This window comes from Coptis chinensis, chromosome 8 (assembly GCF_015680905.1).
Source record: "Coptis chinensis isolate HL-2020 chromosome 8, ASM1568090v1, whole genome shotgun sequence".
Taxonomy (NCBI): domain Eukaryota; kingdom Viridiplantae; phylum Streptophyta; class Magnoliopsida; order Ranunculales; family Ranunculaceae; genus Coptis; species Coptis chinensis.
This window is the reverse complement of record NC_141463.1, coordinates 22,579,935-22,602,282: the sequence shown is the minus strand read 5'-3', so window position 1 is coordinate 22,602,282 and position 22,348 is coordinate 22,579,935. Positions and strand designations below refer to the sequence as shown.

The 22,348-nt window shown below is 37.7% G+C and overlaps 2 protein-coding genes, 2 long non-coding RNA genes and 1 pseudogene across 4 annotated transcripts; all 5 read left to right on the top strand.

Moving 5' to 3' along the window:
• Positions 1–6,507: 6,507 nt before the first annotated feature.
• On the top strand, positions 6,508–7,225 carry LOC147480556 (uncharacterized). The gene is made up of 2 exons (XM_086576381.1): positions 6,508–6,819; positions 6,914–7,225. Exons 1-2 carry the CDS (start codon positions 6,508–6,510, stop codon positions 7,223–7,225), a joined length of 624 nt encoding a protein of 207 aa, XP_086432507.1.
• Positions 7,226–9,561: 2,336 nt separating this feature from the next.
• Positions 9,562–10,176, top strand: LOC147480555 (uncharacterized). The gene is made up of 2 exons (XM_086575594.1): positions 9,562–9,665; positions 9,746–10,176. Exons 1-2 carry the CDS (start codon positions 9,618–9,620, stop codon positions 10,157–10,159), a joined length of 462 nt encoding a protein of 153 aa, XP_086431720.1. The 5' UTR covers positions 9,562–9,617; the 3' UTR covers positions 10,160–10,176.
• Positions 10,177–13,140: 2,964 nt separating this feature from the next.
• LOC147480554 (uncharacterized) lies at positions 13,141–18,987 on the top strand. Its single transcript, XR_015206024.1, has 3 exons — positions 13,141–13,204; positions 13,497–13,544; positions 18,872–18,987. It is a non-coding gene; the product is annotated as an uncharacterized LOC147480554 (long non-coding RNA).
• A 717-nt stretch (positions 18,988–19,704) lies between these two features.
• On the top strand, positions 19,705–20,457 carry LOC147480553 (uncharacterized). The gene is made up of 3 exons (XR_015203489.1): positions 19,705–19,755; positions 19,959–20,243; positions 20,320–20,457. It is a non-coding gene; the product is annotated as an uncharacterized LOC147480553 (long non-coding RNA).
• Positions 20,458–20,531: 74 nt separating this feature from the next.
• LOC147480552 (phosphatidylglycerophosphate phosphatase 1, chloroplastic/mitochondrial-like) lies at positions 20,532–21,964 on the top strand (annotated as a pseudogene).
• Positions 21,965–22,348: the final 384 nt, after the last annotated feature.

The following is a 22,348-nucleotide window of genomic DNA, read 5'->3' as shown; positions in this document are numbered from 1 at the left end:
AAGTGTTGGGAGGTGGTTGGTTCGGATTTCCTCACTGCAATCAAGTACATGTTTCTCCGCTCATACATTCCCAAATGCATAAATTCTACATTCATTTGCTTAATTCCTAAAGTTCAAAATCCATCCAAAGTAGGTGATTATAGACCTATCTCATGTACTAATGTCATATATAAGAGCTTTACTAAGGTCATAACTAACCGGCTTAAGCATGTTATACATGACTTGGTGGCTCCTAGCCAATCTGCTTTTGTTCCAGGAAGAACTATTCAAGACAATCTTTTGTTGGCTCATGAGATGCTTCGAAGTTACTCAAGGAAGCATGGTACTCCCAGATGTACCATAAAGGTGGATCTTCAAAAAGCTTTTGACTCAGTGAATTGGAATTCGATCTCTTTCATGCTTGATAAGATTGGAATTCCTATAAAGCTTAAGAGATGGATAGAAGCATGTTTCACTACTCCATATTACTCTCTAATCTTCAATGGAGAACCTCTAGGTTTTTTCAAAGGCATGAGAGGTTTGCGGCAGGGTGACCCCATGTCACCGTATCTCTTTGTTCTTGTTATGGAGGTACTCAACTCATTGCTTCTAAGAGGTCTTCAAAATAGAGATTTTCAACCTCATCCCGCCTGCAAGAGAATTCAAGTTACACACTTGTGTTTTGCTGATGATGTCTTAATCTTCATAAGGGGGAAAGAAAACTCAATTCTAGCCCTAAACAAAATACTTGAAGACTTCTCTAGGGTAACTGGATTGAAGTTAAACTCACACAAATCATCTATTCTATCAGGAGGGATTTCTCAAGATGATGCTTCACGTTTAGCTCAGATCCTAAACATGCAAACTGCCTCTCTTCCAATCAAGTATTTAGGTCTGCCGCTTGTTTCTGCAAGGATAGGTGTCAAAGATTGTCTACCACTAGTGGAGAGGACTACAGTCCGGATTCAAAACTGGAAGAATAGGTTCTTGAGCCATGCAGGGAGACTTCAACTCATCATTTCAGTTCTTGCATCTTTTCATATATATTGGGCCAAGACGTTCATACTTCCAATAGGGGTGTTGACTATGGTTTCAAAGATTTGTATAAAATTCTTATGGAATGGATCAGCTATGGGGAAAAAAATGCATCAGTCAAGCAGAGAAAATTTGTTATTCCCCAAGTCTGAAGGTGGACTCGGCATCCAAGACCCAGTTATATGGAACACTGCATCTTATTGTGGTCTTATATACAGAATCTGTTGCAAAGAACCAAGTCTATGGATCTCTTGGACTTGGTCTGAACACATCAAATTGCAATTCTTTTGGACTATGCTTATTCCTCGAGATTGCTCTTGGACTTGGAGATGTGTTCTAAAAAACAGAAAACATGCAAAAAAGCTTCTAAGGTACAGCATCTCAACTGGTGAGCAAACCCTATTATGGCATGATCCCTGGTGTGTACCTGACTCACTTATCCATTCACAAGAAGCTAAAAATCTCTTACAGCTCCCTTTGGATGCAAAGGTAAGTTCTCTCATCGAAAATGGAGAGTGGAATCAGCTAGTGCATAGAATGCCTGAGTGCGAAGTCAAAAAATCTATTCTAGCCACAGACATCAATGTATACTTACCAGAGGATAGAGTTATTTGGTTGTCTTCTCCATCTGGAATTTTCTCCTCTAAAGTAGCTTACAGTGATCTTAGGAAGAAAAGGCTTAAACCGAACTGGTGTAGGATGGTTTGGGGCAAACTTGTGTTACCAAAACATTCCTTTAATGGTTGGCAATTGTTTTCCGGAAGCTTGCCTACACAGGATAGATTAATGCACAAAAAAGTTCTGAATGTTTCTCGATGATGTTTCTGTAATGAAGTCAGAGAAAACTCAAAGCACATGTACTTTGATTGCAATTATGCAATGAATGTTTGGTCAAGAGTAAAGCTTGCACTGGGTCTGGGAAGAACCGTGAGGGGCTCAAATGCAAAATGGTGTTACATTATAAACATATGTAGGAAAAAGTCTCCCAGAGCTGAAGTGATCAAAGCATATGTATGTGCCACCATCGGTTATATTTGGTCTGAGAGAAATGGTAGAAGATTCAAAAATCACTCAACATCTTGGCAAAGTCTTGCTAATGCTATACTCAAAGACATGAAAATCTATCTTGGCATCAAGATTGACACTGTCCTTGACACATCAGAAATCAAGAGTCTGCTGACAAGACTTGACATTCATGTTAAGTATAAAATCAAGAATCCAACTTTATGCAAATGGAAGCTGCCCCCCTCAGGATTCTTCAAACTTAACACTGACGGCTCGGTCACTGATCAGAGAGTGGGTTATGGTGGTATCAATATCGACCAAGAAGGTAGTGTGCTTTTTACCTTTACAGGAGGAGGGCATAGGAAATCAGTTCTATACCAAGAACCAAGCAATTGAAGTTGGTCTCTCGATCTGCTTGCAAAAACAACTCAAAAAGATTCAGGTGTGTTCTGACTCAAAAAGAGCAATACAGATTCTTAAAGGACAAGAAGGAGCGCCATGGTACTGCACCAACATTGTAGAAGCTACAAAGGTATCAGTTGCTCTTTTGGATGAGGTAAAGTTCTGCCATGTTTACAGAGAGGTGAATAGAAGTGCTCTGACTATTTAGCCAGCCTAAGTTCTTCACTAGATGAGAAATACTTTTGTAATAGCCCGCCACTAGATCGCAATTTAACAGAGATTGTTGAAAATGATGTAAGGGGACGAGTATATTTGAGACTCTAATGCAGGTCCAAGGGTCAGCCTAACCCATTAATTTGTTTCAAAAAAAAAAAAAGATTACTAAAAACAGCTTTATATTGTCTGCTCTTTTCATCGCCTCTCTCTTATATCATCTCCTCTCTCATATTTTTCATCGTTCCACAACTTTTGGGAGTCAGCACCGGTCGCCGCTGCTGCCGCTATTAGGTAACGTCCTTCCTTCGCCTTCTTCTTCTTCTTCTTCTTCTATGGTTTTCTATTTTTCATCAACTCATATATCTTTTTTTATTTTTCACACTACTACTAGGTGATATCACAACTGAAATTAACTTGGGTGTTAGTTGTTACAGTTATAACCGAAGGTGAGATTTTTATTACTTGTGTTATTCATTAAAAAAATTCGATTTTTGTGGTTTGATTTTGCTCTTCTATATATGTAATTAGTAATTAATGTTGAGTATTAAAATTACTTATTTTAGTTATGTTATGATTTATATTTTTTTCCTGATTTGTGGATTGTTAGATTAATATTCATGCTAGCAAACACACACACGGTCCCGTATGGTTTTTGTACTCTCAAAGTCTCATCGAGGACACGATCAAATATGAAAAGGCACAATGGCAGTCCTTCAATATGTTCTTTTCTTATTTAGTTTTTTTTAAGTCGTCAAAATAATTTCATGACAGCTATTTCACAAACATAACAGTAAATCTATATGTATATTTTAAATCCCAAGCGAGCCACTGAATTCAACAATGAATACCACTGGTGCATGTTAGACAGGGTACTTTATCAGGCCACCAGTCCTGTTGATGACAAATTTCTGAATAAAAAGGAATCATCTGTTAGTGTCCTCCCCTTCACCGGTTGAATGATTCTAACACTGGGTCAATATCTCAGCTCCGTCTTGAGTGATTAACAAGGTATGCTCGAACTGAGTTGACAGACTCCCATCTGATGTAACAACCGTCCAGTTATCATCCCACATAACAGGATTAAAGCTACCCATTGTCAGCATTGGTTTGTGGATTGTTAGATTGTTAGTAGTATCTAACTCCCTTTTTTTTGGAGTTAGATAGCGTGGATAGGGTTTTCTAGAGTTCATGCTGGAATGGGTTGAAATATTTAAACAAAGAATAACCCATGTCTTGTTTTTGGTAACTGTGGGTTTTAATAGATAAAATCTGAACTGGCACACAAAGTATCTCTTTTTGAAATTCAAACTCATATTTGAAGCAGGTTCAAAATTTTCAAACTTGTATCGAAGTGATTTGACAGTCCACATCCTATTGGCCGAGCCTTTGGAATAAAATCTACAATGAACTACATGAGTTTGTATATATGTGCAAACCGATATCATATATTTATATTTTTTTAAGACTGAATTTCAGGCAATTATCTTGAGTAGAGTGTGCGTGTGTTGGGGGGAATGAGAAGTCTTTTATTTTGTCTTGCATTCTGTGCTTATATGTTATAATGCCTTCAAAGTAAAGTGTTTGAAATCAGTCCACACTTAATCCTTCCAGTGCCAAAGTAGTTCGTATCTAATTGTGTTTACCAATTGAAGTACATTTGACCATGTTTAGCAATTTAATGGTTAAAATGTAGGCACCGTTTAGCTTGTTTACCGAGACAGTTCAATATTTATAGAACGTTATGCATCAAATTTTCATAAACAGATAGTGCTAAAAGTCGGGCTAGTAGGAAATGACATTGACCCTATCACTTGTTCCTTGTGTTTACTTGATGTGCTATTTGCAGAATGTCTCAACCGATTCCAAAAGATTGGATGAATGAAAATGACAGACTTGGGAGTGTGTATAGGCAGGGGGTTTCCGATTTTATTCTATTCGCTAGTGGCAAAGATGAAACGTCGACCACGTGTCCTTGCCCATGTAACAAATGTCGAAATAGGAAAAGGTTTGCATATGATTTAGTTAGAAAACATTTGATTCATAACGGTATAGAATCAACATATCGTGTAACGTATGGGTTTTACATGGTGAGAACCCATATAAGGATCAAATGGTAAACCGAGTTGAAGAAGAAAATAATGAGGAAGGACTAGGGATAGGGAATTTTGTTGATGTTGCTTATGGCATGCATGAATAATTAGTGGGTGATTTGAGTGGAGGCGATGGAAGTCAAGCCGAAGATGTTGAACCACCTATTGTTCTAGAACCTGATTTGGGTAAGAGGTACAATGAATATAAGAAAAAAGCAGAAGAAAAATTATACCCCTCATGTGAGGCTCCTGTCACAACCCTTTCAGCAGCTGTGGACCTCCATAACTTGAAGAAGCAGTATAATTGGTCGGGAAATAGTGTGACCGCGCTTTTGTCTATGTTGAAAACGTGGTTTCCAGATAGAAACACTTTGCCTTCTAAGTATCCTGCAATAAAGGCAATGTTGAAAGATCTGGGAATGAAAGCTGAGTGCATAGATGCATGTGAAAATAATTGTATGCTATATTATAAGACTGAAGCTGATTTGACTGTGTGTCCTTAATGTGAAACGCCTAGGTACAAAGTAAAGGAGGGAAAATCGGGGAAGAAAGAAACAAAAGAGGCGAGAAAAGTATTGAGACATTTCCCTTTGATTCCTAGACTTAAAAGGTTGTACACTATATCATGGATAGCACGTGAAATGACATGGCACAGTAAAGCGACACCTTCTTGGAATTATATGAGACATCCAATCGACTCGCTTCAGTGGAAGACATGTAAAGATGATTGGCCAGATTTTGCTAAGGAAGGGCGTAATGTTTGGCTTGGAATTGCAACTGATGGATTCAATCCACTGGTTATAGTTGTTGGCCTATTTTCGTGGTGCCTTATAATCTCCCACCGTCTTTGTGCATGAAATCTGAGTTCCATATGATGTCATTGTTAATACCTGGGCCGAAGGCACCAAGTCAAAACATCGATGTATTCCTTAGACCACTAGTTGATGAGTTACAACAGTTATGGAAAGAAGGGGTGGCAACTTATGACATGTACAAACAGGAGCATTTTACTTTGAGGGCTATGTTGATGTGGGGCATTCATGATTTACTAGCGTATGGCAATTTATCAGGTTGTGTAACACATGGTTATAAAGCCTGTCCTATTTGTGGTGATGAAACTCCGTCTATGCATCTTCGGAACGCAAGGAAGATCGTCTATACAAATTACCGGATGTTTCTTAAATCTGATCACCCATTTAGGCAAGGCAAGTACTTAGGACTTAAGACAAAAGAGTTAAACCCTCCTTCGCCAAAGTTAAAGGGAGAAGTAATTGAGAAAATGTTAAGTCGTGTCCATTATGTACCTGGAAAAGTATTAAAAGGTACCAAACAGAGTATAGATGATGTGGATGTGGATGCTATTGGAGATGATGAAGATGATGAAGATTATGAAGTTACTGAAGCATGGTATAAGAGGTCTATTCTCTTTGAACTAGAATATTGGCCGAAGCATAAAATTTGACATGTTATTGACGTGATGCACGATGAGAAGAACGTGGCAGAACACATAATAAATGTCATGCGATTCTTGACAAGAAAGACAAAACAAAGGATACAGTTCAGGCACGAGAGGATTTGAAGAAAATGGGAATTCATAGTGATCAATGGATGCAAAACAGACCGAATCACAGGGAGATCTGTTAAACCAAAGGCCCCATTTGTCTTGAATAAAGATGAGAAGCTTGAGTTCTGCACAATTTTGAAGAACTTGAAGCTTCCTAGATGTTTTTCATCGAACTTAAAAAACATTGTCACTTTGAGTCCTCCTGGTTTGCTTACAATGAAATCACATGACTATCACGTGATTATGTGTTACTTGCTTCCAGTTTTGCTTCAACACGCTTTTCCAAAACACCGCGATTTGCGTAGAGCTATTCATCAGATTAGCTTATTTTTTAATCTTCTATGTTCAAAAGTCTTAATCCGAAAGGAAATCCAAGATGCCAAATACATGGTTGCAGAGGCATTATGTGTATTGGAAAAGTATTTTCCAACCACTTTCTTTGATATTAGCATCCACCTCTTGGTGCATTTGGCTGATGAAGGGTTGATTTGTGGACCTATGTATCCTAGGTGGATGTTTCCATTTGAACGATATGTAAAATGCCTTTACTTTTATTTCTTATTTAGTGGCAATTATTATCGACGAAACTACAAAGTATAATTTTGGTTTTGTTTATTTTAATAGGGCAATGAAGGAGTGTAAAAATATTCCGAGCAATAAACGTTATGTTAAAGACTCCATTGCGGATTCCTATATTGTTTCTGAGTCTGTTAGGTATGCTATGGAGTACATGCCAAATTCTCAGGATGGAAATCACAAAGCTACTCGTGAGGCATTTCTAGATGAAGATGGAGAGTATAGTGATGAGGGGCCTATACTTGAGGGTAAAACTGTGATCCTAGGCAAGGAACAATGGATACAAATCCGTAGGTGGGTTCTTTTTCGACTCGACATCGAAAAGCTTGATGAACATTACAGGTTTGATTGTTTTTGATAGATTTGACTCAACCATTTACTAGTCTAAAAAGTTGCAATAAATAGTCGTGTTAAACTGCATAAACAAATTGTAGTGAATATCGTGCCTTGCAAGCAACTGCACGTGCCAGAAGAAAAGAGGTAGCAAAGACAGAAGTGGAGATACAGACTGAGTTTATTGTGTGGTTATATGACAAGGTATTCTTTCATATATAATTTAGTTTAGTAGGATATTACAATTAGTATTTTAATTTTATCTTTCTAATTGTCGTTTTTTTTTTACTTCACAGTTGTTGGCTACAAAAGACACAGATTGTGACTTATGGCAATTTGTCCAAAGACCATTGTTCAAAGCTAAATCATATAAAAAGTACCGTGTTAATGGTTTTGTGTTCTCTACTAGCTCGCATGACGAAACAGTTTCCACACAGGATAGTGGTGTTTGCATGAAAGCAATCACTACGTTTACGTCGAGTAGGAAAGACAAAAATCCCATTGATGCATCGACTAAGTGGTATGGGGTTATCGAACAGATAATAGAGTTGGACTATCGACCTTCCAAAGATGTTGTCTTTTACTGCAATTGGGTGAGGGTGGAGGACAAAACCAATGGTTGTAAACTTTGTCCGTGATTCTAATTTGGTGATGATTAATCTCAATAAGCTAAAGAGTGTTGATCGAAGACTTTGATGAGCGGTGATTCTTGCTTCCGAGGCTAGTCGGGTTTTACTACTGAGGAGGATTTGAGAAATCCTAACCGATGGGTAGTCATAAATTAAGCCTAGGCGATTGACAAGTCGAGTTGATGAACTAGATGCACCAACCGACTCCCAATCTATTTTGAGGACCAACCTAATTTGCGGCCCGTTGATGGAAAGTCTAACTTGATTATAATAGTTGCACTATCATATTGTGAGATTTTTAGTTGCATGCGAACTTCTCATTTTCTACTTTTAGATATATAAACTCTTTCTATTTTGAAGTTTGTTTGTGCATTTGGGTGAAAGGTGTGTTTGAGTTGTTTTTTATCTTTTTTTTAATCAAGAATAGTCTCTATAAATTTATACTTTTGAACTTTGTCATTTTTTTGTGGTATCCTAATTTTACCTATTTGTTCTAACATTTTTAGTCATATAGTAGGCTATTTAATAATGGCACCAGGTCAATCTCAATCTATTACTTCCCAGCCATCGAGTTCAGTCCCACTTCCATCTCATAATTCAACTTCAGACTATCACACATCTCAGCCTTCAGGAAACTCACCAACGATTACCAAGTTACCTATAGAGTTTGATGAGGATGGCGTCGCTGTGAGTCCTAACCATGCCAAATGGAATACCCAAGTTGGTATTTATGTTCGATCTCGTATTCCAATTCATTACAAGGATTGGAGGAAAATAGATGGAAGCTTCAAGGATAATGTCTGGAATAAATTAACGGTAAGATTTACATGTACTTTAATTTCGATGATAGCATCCATTATTCTTGAATATTAGCATGTTTTTCAAATCCTATATCTACATGTTGTCCAGCCCTATGTATGGAAATTTACTTAATATGAAATGAACAAAAGTCACTTTGTTCATATAGGAAGAATTTGAGCCTAATGTTCCCCAAGCAACGGCACGCCGAGAAGTTGAAAAGGACTTTCCCCAAAAGTTCAGATCAGCAAAGTATGCCCTGCGGAAAGAAATTTTGCGTAAGTGCAGGAGCGTGGAAGAAGCTATTGCAGCATGCTCAGATGGTAAGGACCCAAATCATTGGGCTACGTTTGTTAGAAATGAGAGTTCCGCTGAAGTGAGAGCTAGAAACGCAAAGAATGCAGAGAATGCCAAAAAGAATAAATATTGACATACTAATGGGCGGGACACATATGCCCATAAACTGGATAAAATGGTAGGTGTCTATTCTTGCACTAACGATTTCTTATCACGTTATGCTAACAACTATTAAGGATTTTTTTTGTAGGATAAAGAAGATCCTAGCAGAAAACATGGACGGGTAGATAGTTGGAAAAAAGGACATGAGTGTCGTGATGGAACTATATTAGCGAGCACTCGGACCCATTATGTAAGTTCTAATAACATTGAAGCTTGAACTTACCTGTGTGTTGGTATTGTATATAGACTATGTTACATATTGTATTACTCATATCGGTGGTTAATATTGTAGGAACAAGTGGAGGCTTCTCATAAAAGAAGAAAAGAAGCAAGCGCGGGTGGTGAGGGTAGTGTAATGGAAGTAGACTTCGATAATGATGAGTTGTCTGAAGTCTTTGGGCCCGACAAAGGGAGTAGAACTTCGTGGAATTAAGCTCCAACAAGTCTAAGAAGCAATTGCAACGTACAGGTATTGCCAAGGTATTATTGCAGCAAGCAAACTCTTCATCCAATTCTGAGTTGAAAGGGGAAATGAATGAGATGAAGTCTTCCTTAGTTAATGTCATGGGCGTGTTAAAGGTGAGTTTGCAATTTGCACTTGTGCTTTATTGCATACAATATCATTATGTATAACTAATTGTTACTATAAATTGTGTCAGGATGTACTTAAGGCTGTCAAAAGCAATGGAACACCGACTGCTCAACCACCGTGTGGCCAAACAACACCAGAAACTGAAGTCGGTTCCAGTTATATTCGTCACTCGACTCAACAAAACTTGATGAATATGTTTGCAAATTTGAATCCTCCTTCTGGGACGCTTGGTTCTTCACCAAATGTATCTTTATTAGATAGGGATGGTATAGTGGTTGCTAAAGGGTATGTCATGACAGAGACAGCTGGAGATTGCAATGGCAGAAAAGTTCTCTCAGGTGAAAAAAAGGTCTACATAGAGGAAGTCTTGGTTGGTGATGCTCTTGTTTACGATGGGCCCCAAGATGGAGTTAGATTTTTGGATGGCTTTAGTGCAGGAGGTCCTTTAATTTGGCTCGAGTCAAGGATGCAGTTTTCTTAATAAGTTGTTTGGGATATGCAAACACTACACCATAATAGGATATTTGCAACACGCACCTTTTTTTGATTTGCAACGGTTATTTACCGTTAGTAAATTTCCAACGCTAAATAAGCGTTGGCAATATTGTAAAGCGTTACTTTATTTGGTTGAATTTCCGGAATTAATTGCCAACGCTTAAAAAGCGTTGGAGAAGTGTTACAAATTAAAATTTTGAAAATTTCGTGGAAAAGAGCGAAAACGAAAAAAAAAAACGAAATATCATTGAGTTAAAAACGAAAATTTCTTTCTCTCCTCGCTCTCTAAAATCCTCCCACTCCCTATACTTCACCTCCCTCAAAAACCGTAACTACCACCTCGATTTCCATCTCGCCACTAATTCTAATCTCAAATTATCTCAACACGGAGAGTATTTATACGACGGCTTAATTTTATTCTCTCAACCTGCTTCAGAAATTTGGTGGGTCTCTAGATTTGAATTCGTTTTGGGGTTTGTTGATTCCGCAGAATTTGATTCTTATCTCGAAGAACATTTTGGTAAGCCAGCCTGTACCAAAGATCTAGGTCTTAGGGTTCCACACCAGTATACAATTTTGAGCTTTTCAACATCCCTTGACTTGCCCTAGTCTCATCCATCAATCTCACCTATATTGAAAAGGTCTATAGTTTCGTCTATTTTTGTTCATTTTTTTCCTTTTTCATACTATATGCTTTTCCTCGCCAACATTCTCGCATAGTTTCCATTTTATTTTTTTTTATTTTTTTTTTTTTTTGAAATTTATTTTGAATTCTCAAGTGGGCTTTGCAATTTCAACACTGTATGGAGGATTTCTATAACAAAAAAATTGAGACAGATACTGCAAAGGGTAGAGCATGCATGAAGATTGTTGGTCACCACTACAAAATGCTTCTCTCCTTTTGTTCTTGTTGGGCTTCCTTTCATCATAGCATCTCCTCCTTTACCAACCCTCTCTCTTTCTCCTTTTATGAAGAATCTAAAATTTGATCTCAAGGACTCGAAAACCGGATCTACTCCTTGATCATCTCTCAACATTCTCTCTCTTTTAACTTGTCCACTTTCAAGAACTATGGTTTTAGCCTTTGGGGGTTTCTGCTCAAGTCCCTTTTCTCTCTGCACATTTTCCTGTCTTTATTATCTTGATTTTGGTGTCACAGAAAAGTCAAAGACCTTTAAGAAGCGAGAGAAATATATAGCTTTTTTTTTCATGTCATATTACATCATTACAATTAGATTAGACCAAGGTTTTCTGTAGTGCATAACAGTTATAAAGCCTATAAGTTTAAAGCCTTTTATGTTCAGTTTAAAGCCTATAAGTTGGTGAAGTGAATCCTTTATGATGACAGGTACTTTGATTACCTTTTCTACATTGATTTTGAAGCATCTATGGCAGAGCCGTGCACAAAATGCTCGGGACATCTGCGGTATGTGCTTAACCATTTTACTAGCTACTATTAGCATGTGTTAATACCACGGCTTTGTTATTAGCATGACTAGTGACTCCTTAAACTTAAATATATAAATAATGGTCATTATAATTCAATCACCTATCGATGAACATATTAACCTGTAAGATCATAAAGTTGGTTTGGGATTTGTCACTAACTATGAGCAACCATTCACTTAACATGATGCTATTTGCTTTATCCGGGCTTGGCATCACCGCTCAAGCGTATTACTCATTCATTCATGTAAAATAGAGAGCTGAAAATATTTATGAATATGCTCGGATAGTCGTAATAGCATAATATGTAACTAGTACAATAAGAATGTGTAACAAATTGACAAAACTTCGGCCATATGTTTTGTGGAATTGCTCCCTCATACAAATGTCCGCCCAATTTGGTTGGAAAGAAAAACAACAACTAGAAAGTAAAAGCACTTCTCATATCTTGACCAAATTATCGCAAGCATGAAAAACCTTTGGGGTGCTTTTGCTAGATTCTAGAAGTGTGTAGCGCTTCAAAGTTTGATAACTTCACATATAGTTGGTTGAGCATAGTATTAGAGTTTTTCTTGTATTATTACGTAAGGTTTCTAAGTCTTGTACACTCTTCAACTCTTAATAAACTTTTTGGTACCGGAAATATGGGGAAAATACATATTCGCACTACTACGGACTACAATCATATAATGTATAAATCTTATTTATTAGGTCATTAACTTATTATTGACTAAAGAAACCAAACTACGTTTACATGATAATATCGGATATTAGTGTTGAGTAAATGCTAACCGGGTGATCCATACCACAATCGTCAATGATATTTAGTAAGTAGCAAATGTTATATTTGGCTATATATCTACCTTAATTATATGTTAGTGTCTAAGCCGAGACATTAAATAGGCGCATTTCTATCAGAACCAACTATTTTTCCTATATAAACAGTGTGAGAGAAGGCCAAAACTAATTAAGCCATACACTCTTTTCTCCTCAAACTTTTCTCTTCATTAGTTGTAATCACAATTTACAATTATCTATCTTATGACCGTATCGAAAGCATGTTGTGAATTTGTGATCATGAAAGTTAATCCCCCCAACGTTTGAAATCAGAACTCTTTCCTGAAAGTTCTGGAATTCTTTTGCAAGTAAATTTATGAATTTGTGAATTCTTTTGCAACGTTTGACACAATCCATTTCTTGCAGTTTGAGGTAATAATTTTTCAGTTTCTTTCTAGTTTGTTACATCTTTGGAGAAAAAGTATTAATAAGATTTGTATGGATTGAAAAACTATTATAATGTGAGGTTCTCATACTTACCGTTTGGTTCCGCGAGATGATTTTGCTATACTCCTAGACGGCTCTTTTGCACTTAAGCAGTTTTTGTTTAGTCTATATCAAAAGTGCTACATCTGTCTAGGATATATCTTATTCAATTCATTTGAGAAGTAAGATTTTCACATAAATCCTGAGTTGTTGGTTTCCTACACGCTTGACTTAATATGCATTGTTACATTCTCATTGCTGCAGATTTGATAAGGAGCTTAACGAGAGATGTTGCTATTAAAGTTATTGATTTAGAAGAAGCGTGAGTTTAAAGCTTCTGAAATTTCTCTCTTTCCTTTATCCTTTCTAGCTTCTAATCGTTTCTTATTGAAGTCTCTCTTATTAGCAAGAACTACTTGATTCATACATATATGCAAGCTTAGTTTTTAGTATGTAGTTGTGGTTTTGATATGATAATTTCTCTCGTGGTGCTCGAATATGTAGATTAGGTTTGATTTGTTGGCATTTATTCTAGTATGTTATTTAGAATACTAGCAGGAAATCTGTATATGCCTTTGACTTGCTAGGCTTCTCTCGATGATATCTCTTAACAGTTTCTGCTCACTTTTCTAGAATCTGCCAAGAAGAAAGGATTTGATCAGGTCAGTGTTGGCATTATATTGCTTTATTTGAATTACAATGTGGTCTGCTCACTTAAATGAATATTATACTGATATTTCACTCTATATAAGACTCGAGCAAGTATCACACTTGAACCACAAATAAAGGCTTTTTTGCACACAATTGAGGGCTGGCGTTGTTCTGACTGTTCAGCCTGCAAATTACAGCTCTTGGAAAAATAGGTGAATTAATTCTCCCGCCAGAAAACTGCGGGGGTGGGAAACCAAGGCCCAAACCAACACCCCGACCCGTTTCATATAACCTTGGGCGATATTGGGCATCACATGAAAGAGATTTGGAGTGAGGGGGTCTTCTTTGCGTGTGGAACAAGAAATGAAGTACACATGTAAACAACTATTACGTGGAAAACAATGAGAAATTAGTAGTGCAATTTCTCTTCATCGGAAAAAATAATAATAACAATAGCGAAGGCAATTTCATATTGAAAGTTTAGTAAAAAGAGAATTCCATTTGACTTCATAATTTAATCTCAGATTCGTTATTTTCTTTTCCATGTAACTACTTTGAAAAGTTTGTCAAAGAAAATTCAATTGACTTTGGAATGTATTATTATTATTCCTTTTTTGATGAAGTGGTTTCTCCATAGATTACAAAAATTCTTTAAAGGACTTTTTGTTCCCCTAGGCCAAAGAACTGAGTTGTTAAACACACAGTAGAGGAATGCAGTATTTTCCTTTGAGTCCGCTACACAAGAACCGGTTACTGGGATCAAATTCCAGCAACCATTACTAGTTGTCGTTGGATTGTTTCGGTTACGGATCTCGGCACACACAAATCTTGGTGCACACACGAATCTCGGATCTAAATCAACAGTGACTTGTAACGGTTGCTGGGATACGTAAATATTGTGTATGATCAGAGGTGTCAATTGTTTGTCTCAATCAATCTCAATGCAAATTTTTTTTTGTGGACTAGCTAAAATAGAAACTATTTTAGACAAAATTAGAAAAGGTTGAGGTGTTGGTTTATCGAGTCCACGTAATAACGTATGCAAAGACCTCACACAATTGTGTAGTAACAAAGCAGTCCACGTAATAACAACTCTATATAAGAACCGAGCAAGTATCACAATTTGACGCCGACCGAAAGTATTGATAGATGCTTTGTTGTTTAAAGTTTTCTTATGTTCGATGGTGAAACAATGATGAAGTATATGTGGTTGCTTAGATAAAGATATGTCGACCGAGGGTTCGACGGGCGTGCCTGCCTAAGGTGGTAGTATAGCCCAATTTACGGCAGATTAAATCAATTTTTCTTTGTTAATATTCTTTGTTAATTCTATTTATAGCTATTCCTTTAATATCATAGACTTAGCTAGAATTCGAGAATACTAGTGCTTTGTTTGCTACCTAGGCGGCTTCTGGACCGACTTAAGAGCTTACTTTTGATGTAGTTGAAGTCGAGTTTAGGATTCAACGACTTACACAAAAAGCCTTAGTACTCTGTGGTCTATATTCAAGGTTTGATTGTGTATTATGTTGTATCAAATCGATAGATTACACAATGTGCTTGTTCAACCCCCACATGTCTAATTTTTGCGAGAATGTCTCGCCAATTCGGAAAGAGTGGATGAATGAATTGGACAAACTTGGAGATGTGTACAAACAAGGGGTGGCTGATTTCATTCAATTTCGCGATTGTGAACAACCGCTGCTCCACGTGTCCTTGTCCTTGTAGAGAATGTCGAAATGGAAAAAGCTTTGTGTTTGATACAATCTCTAGACATTTGATTAGGTAATGGATGGATAAGAATTATCGTGTATGGGTTTTACATGGTGAGAACCCATGTAACGGATCCGATGGTGGAGCTGATGATTGAAGAAGAAAAACCGAGGTTGAAGGGCTTGGGATGGGGAATTTTGTTGATGCTTCTTATGGAGTGCATGAAGTAGTTGCATGTGATTTGAATGAGGATGAAGAAAATCATATGGGGATTTTGAACCACCACCGTTCTTGAACCCGATTTGGGGAAGAGGTACAACGAATACAAGAAAATGGCGTAACAAAAGCTATACCCTTCATGTGAGGCTCCCCGTTACAACACTTTCGCAATTGTTGACCTTCATAACTTGAAGAAGAAATATGGTTGGTCGGGAACTAGTGTGTGCACACTTTTTTGTCCCTTTTGAGGATATGGTTCCCGTTCCCGAAGGAATCACTTTGCCATCAAAGTACCCTCGTAATGAAAGCAATCTTTGAAAGATCTAGGAATGAAAGCCACAAGTATCCATGCATGTGAGAACAATTGTATGTTATCTTGGAAAGATGATGCTAAGTTAACGAATGTCGCCGCTGTAAAGCACCCGGATACAAAGTGAAAGAAGGAAAGATGGGTAAGAAAGAAACAAAATAGCCGAATAAAGTTTTGAGACATTTTCCCTTGATTCCAAGGCTCAAGAGGTTGTACACTATCCCATGGATAGCTTAACGAAATGACATGGCACGACACCGAGCTACACCTTCTTGGGATCATATCGACATCCCATCGACTCAATCCAATGGAAAACATGTAAAAGAGTTGGCCTGATTTTGCTCGGAAGGGCGTAATGTTTGGCTTGGAATTGCAACCGATGGTTTCAATCCCGTGGAATACAATCCACTAGCTACAGAGTTGTTGGCTGTTTACTTGGTACCTTATAATCTCCCCTTCTTTATGTATGAAGCCGAGTTCCAAATGATGTGTTTGTTGACGATACCGGGCGGAAGGCACCGGGTCAAGATATCGACGCTTTTTCTTCACCATTGTATGAGGAGTTGGAACAGTTGTGGAAGGAAGGGGGTCTTGGCTTATGACATGCATAAAAACAGCATTTTACCTTGAGAGCTATGCTAGTGTGGGGTATTCATGATTTTCCTGCTCTTGGAAACTTAGCGGGTTGCATAACACATGGTTACAAAGCATGTCCGATTTGTTCGAGATAACACTCAATCGATATATCTTGAGCATGCAAAGAAGATTGTTTACACAAACTATCGCCCCTTTCTTCCGTTGGTCACCCGTTTGGTCGGGCAAATACTTGGGACTTAAGATCAAGAGAGTTGAACATTGCTCCACAAAGGTTAAGTGGAGAAAAAGTTATCAAAGCAGGTGAGTCATATCAAGTATAAGCCGGTAAAATCCCAACAGTAGCAAAAGAAGCACATCTGATGTGAATTTGGATGATAGTGTAGATGATGAAGATGTTCAAGTTACAGAGGCTTGGTATAAAAGGTCTATTTTTTGGGATATGCCCTATTGGCCCACTCATAAATCCCGACATGTTGTTGATGTGATGCATACTGAGAAAAATGTTGCGGAACATCTACTAAATTACATCCTAGACAAGAAAGACAAGTCAAAGGATACAGTAGGTGCGCAAGAAGATATGAGGAAGATTTCATAGTGGTCAGTGGATGCAATCAGACCCAGTCACAGGGAAACCAATAAAACCGAAGGCTCCATTTGTCTTAACTAAAGACGAGAAGTTAAACTTCTGCAAAATTTTGAAGGACTTGAAGCTTCCTTCTGGTTTCTCATCAAATCTGAGCAACATTGTCGCTTTAAATCCACCTGGTTTGCTCGTAATGAAATCACATGACTATCATGTCATTATGTGTTATTTTTGCTACTGTATTGCTTCAACATGCTTTTCCTAAACATCGTGGATCTCGCGAAGAGCTATTCATCGATAAGCTTATTCTTCAACTTGTTGTGCTCTAAAGTCTTAGTTCGGCAACATATCCAAGAGGCCAAGTACATGGTTGCGAAGCATTGTGCATGCTTGAAAAATATTTTTCACCATCGTTTTTGATATCGGCATCCACCTCATGGTGCATTTGGTCGATGAAGCTACTTTGTGGAACTGCATCAAAGGTGGATGTTTCCATTTGAACGGGTATGTAAATTACTTTTACCTTAATATCTTCTCTAGCTTTTTCTATAATTGGATTTTAAAATTGAAAGTGTATACTTAAATTTCTTGTTCTAATAGAGGCGATGAAAGAGTGTAAAAATATTCCCAAAGAATAAACGATATGTTGAAGGGTCCATTGCAGAGTCGTTATATTATTTACGAAATGATTAGGTATGTTATGGAGTATATGCCCAATTCAAGGAATCGAAATCATAAATCGGCGTGTAGCCTTTCGGATGAAGATGGCGAGTATAGTGATGAAGGGCCTTTGCTCGATGGTAAGACTGTGACTCTAAGTATTAAACAATGGATTCAAATACGTAGATGGGTCCTGTTTCGACTAGACGTCGAAAAGCTTGATGATTACTACAGGTGTGTTTTTTTTTACACATTTGGTTTCTAAACCTACTCTAGTACTCTACATGAAAATACTCATGCGTAATTGCATGAACGATTTGTAGTGAATACCGCTCCTTACAATCTCGTGGTAGAGGAAAAGGGGTTGCAAAGTCAGAAGTGCAGATACAAACAGATTTCATTGTCTGGTTATATAACAAGGTATTGTTTAATTCATCCATTAGTTAAATAGGAAATCTGAAGTTAGTAATATTAGCTTTCTAACTATCGTCTTTTTACAGCTTATTGGCTGCAAAAAGCGACACCAAGAATGACTTATGGCGATTAGTTGAAGGACCATTACACCAAGCTAAAACGTATAGAAAGTATCGCATCAATGGTTTTGTCTTTTCTACTAGGTCGCATGACGAAACAGTTGTCACACAAGATAGTGGTGTTTGCATGGAGGCAATCACTTCGTTTACGTCAAGTAGGAAAGACAAAAATCCAGTAGATGCATCGGCCGGTGGTATGGGGTTATTGAACAAATATTAGAGCTGGACTATACAGACTTTCAACAAGTAGTCTTTTATTGCAATTGGGTGAAGGTGGAAGACAAGACCAATGGCTGCAAGCTCTGTCCAGACTCTAATTTGGTGTTGGTCAATCTTAATAAGATGAAAAGTGTTGATCAGTATTTTGATGAGCCGGTCATTCTCGCTTCCGAAGCTAGTCAAGTGTTTTATTCGAAGGACTTGAAAAATCCTAATTGGTCGGTAGTCATCCATTCACCGAGGCGATTGACGCGTGTGGAGTTGACTCACTAGATGTACCAACCGTTTTCCAATCTACCCTTGAGGACCAACCTAATTTGAAGCCTTTGATGAAGTGCTTAACCTGATTGTAATTGTTGTAGTTTCCAAACTATGATAATGTAATGAAATACTTTTGCTTGGATTGAATCGTGTATATGCTTTTATTTATTCTTCTTTCTCACCTTTTATGATTATATTTTTCAGTACCAGACTACTAATAGACTATTTTGCAATATATGTTAGGATTTCATTTGAAATGGTATCAGGTCAACCACAGCCTAGTGCATCTCAACCTTCTGGTTCTGCCTCACATGCATCATAGCCTTCTACTTCAGTTTCACATCCATCTCAGCCTTCAGCGACGACGCAAAGAATCAGAAAATGTTAGGAAGTTACCTATATTGATTGATATTGATGGTGTTGTCGTTGGTGATAATGCCTCCAGATGGAATACTCGTGCTGGTAGTCTCATTCGAGCTCGTATCCCAGTTAGTTACACTGATTGGAGGCTTGTACATTCTGAATTCAAGGATAAGGTTTGGAATGCCTTAATGGTAAGGTTTACCTCTGATTTTTTTTTTAATGCATTCTAGACATTTTGAGTTCTAGCTTCATTCACATTACTATATAACTTGTGTTTTACAGCGTGAATTTGAAGTTACAAATGTCGACCAAGCACTAGCTCGTTCACATGCAGAAAAAAACTTTTCTACTAAGTTTAGATATGGAAAATGGGTCTTGAGAAAAGATATATTGAATAAGTTTGAGACCTTGGAAGAACAAATCGCCGCATGCCCAGCTGGCATTGATCCAAATCATTGGGAACAGTTTGTAATATATGAGAACACTTCTGAGGTGATGGCAAGAAATGCGAAGAATGGTGAGAATATAAAATTGAATGATTCTCGACATACACTTGGGCTAATATCATTATGCCAACACGCTGCATAAAATGGTAGGTGTCTTTCCATAAACTTTTAAATTTTTATCACGATATGCTAACAATTGTTTACCAATGTACATGTAGAATAAACAAAATCGACAAGATACACCGACGGGTAGACACACTGGAAAGCGGACATGAACGTCGTAATGGAACTGTTTTGGAGAGCGCTCGAGCCCGTTATGTGAGTTTGCATTTCACTTGAGTTCCAACTATAATTTTGTTAAGTCTTTGACATAGTATTTCTCTTTGTAAATGATGCACGAACTAGTGTGCGGTACATAGTTCGTTACTTTGTTATTATAGACAATTTTTTTCTCGACTGATTTACCTTAAGTTTGTACTAACTTGTTAGTTTTGAACTAATTTCCATGGAAAACACTATAGGAATTGGTGGAGGCTGCTCAAAAGAAAAGAAAAAGTGCAACTTCAAGTGGAGAGGGCAGTGCAACTCATCTTGATTTTTATAATGACGAATTGACCGAAGTCTTAGGAGCGGACAAAAAGAGTAGGACTCGTGGAATCAGCTCTAACCTCTCTAAGAAGCAATTAAAGCGTACAAGTATTGCGAAGGTGATGTTAGCACAAGCAAGGTCTTCATCAAATTCTGAATTTAATGGTGAAATGAGTGAGATGAAGTCCTCCATAGCTAGAGTTGAGGGTGTGTTGATGGTGAGTTTGCCTTAAATAAAAAACTTATTGTTTTCATCATATATATAATTCTTAGTTTTGTCATTCATTTTGTCAGGATATGCTTAAGCTTGTAACCAACAATGGAATGTCGAATAGTCAACCGCCACATGGGGATACAACACCCGGAACCGATGTTGGCTCCAACTCAGTTCGCCGTCCGTCTCAACAGAATTTAATGAATATGTTTGAATCTTGAATCTCCTGAACCCTCCTGAACCCTCCCTGCGAACCCTCCCCGTGAACCCTTTGTGAACCCTCCCCGCTGAAATGTTGAGTCCACCTCTTAAGGTTACCCTATTAGGTAGAGATGGTGTTCCGGTTGCTAGGGGATATGTTATGACAACCACCCCTAATATTTGCCATGGCAGAACCGTCCTTAGAGGGGAGAAAAAGATCTACATCGAGGAAGTCTTGGTTCCCAATGCTCCTATTTATGATGGACCTCAATTTGGCTGCTCGGACCTTAGTGATTTTGTTGAAGGGGGGCCTTTGATTTGGCTTGAATCAAGGTTGCAGTATGAGTAATCTATTGTGTGGGATATACAAACTTCATCTATTTTGGTTTTTTGAGTATGTTTTTTGTAAGTAATGGTAAGAGCCTTTTGTAAGATGTAAGAATGACATAACGAATTTGTGCACTATAGCTTGTTATGATGGTATGATGGTTTATAAGAATGTTTATTGTCTGAATGTTATATTATGAAAGTTTTTATGTTTTTTGCAGGTTGAAGAGATAACCCCGTTTTTAACTCCGCTAGTGCAAAGTAATGAAAGTCTTTGCGCTGCCGGTCCCAAGCCCGGATAAAGGAGGAGGGAGAATGGTGGAACTTTGGAATGAGTGTTGCTGTCATGGTAAGAATAGGCACGTTTTAACTTCGAAGGGATATCATCGGCATTGGCAGTGATGACTAAAGACAATCATCTTGCTGTACCTCATATTTCTGTGAAAGATATTAGGTGGATTGATTGGGTAGAGTTAGAAAAAAGAGGGTTTAAAGGTGTGGTTTTTGATAAAGATAATACACTTACGTTGCCTTATTCACTTGCGCTTTGGCCTCCTCTTGAATCGTCCTTGGATTCTTGTAAATCTGTTTTTGGTGATAATGTTGCTGTTTTTAGCAACTCTGCTGGTAAGTTGCCATTGCCTAGTCTGTATAAATATCTTGTTTCATACTTGTGGACTAATGTTTATGTTTGATTTTTTATGCTAGGATTAAGCCAATATGATGCTAATGGTTCCAAAGCTCGAACGCCGAGCAATCAATTGGAATTCATGTCATTAGACACGTAAGTCACTTTGTTGCAATCAATGATTTACTATTGAATAGCATTTCTAGTTACTGCATTTGGATTGCTTTGTGATTAACTCACCAATGTTGTCAAGTTAGGCAAGCCACGCCTTGTTTTCTCCAACGTATTAGAATTGGCATCATACGTTTTTAAACTTAACTTAGTCATGTATAAAACTTCGGGGTGAAGAAGCCGTGGTGGATCGGTGAAAGACATTGAAAAATACTTTGGTTGTGAAGCCTCACTGCTTATCATGGTAGATATCTATAAGTTACTAATCTTCTCATGTTTTGTTGCCACATGACTTATATGTGGTTCTAATGTAGGTAGGTGATCGGTACTTTCTGGACATCGTTTATGGAAATCGAAGCGGATTTCTTACAATATTAACAGTTCCTCGTGGCACTTAATAAGTATAGATCTGTCGAATCTTGGTAAATAGTTTAGTTCCATCTTGCTGTAGAGTGACATCTTTGTGGATCGGTTCCATCGGCCTAAAGGAAGGCCTCGCTTCCGTGATCGATAATCCCTCATCCTCCTTTCTTACGTCAATTGGTGATAGAAGGATGCTTAGATGATTTCATTTTGAGATTTTAAATCTGCAAAACTCTTTCACAACTTACGAGGAATTTTCATCGGACATGGGGAGTCGTCCGCTTAAGCGGATAGTCGACGTTTCAAGGCTTCACTGTTCTCAATTTCCACAGGTTTCTTACTTTTTGGTTTTGTAAATATTAATGAAGCAAAACAAGAAATTCCCAAAATTTAGAAAAAGGAGGCCATCGAAATCTTTC

Coding starts and splice junctions, on each gene's coding strand:
- LOC147480555 (XM_086575594.1), top strand. CDS start 9,618: ATGAATGAGATGAAGTCTTCCTTAGTTAATGTCATGGGCGTGTTAAAG. Junction 9,666..9,745: donor ATGTCATGGGCGTGTTAAAG/GTGAGTTTGCAA, acceptor AAATTGTGTCAG/GATGTACTTAAGGCTGTCAA.
- LOC147480556 (XM_086576381.1), top strand. CDS start 6,508: ATGAAATCACATGACTATCACGTGATTATGTGTTACTTGCTTCCAGTT. Junction 6,820..6,913: donor GGTGGATGTTTCCATTTGAA/CGATATGTAAAA, acceptor GTTTATTTTAAT/AGGGCAATGAAGGAGTGTAA.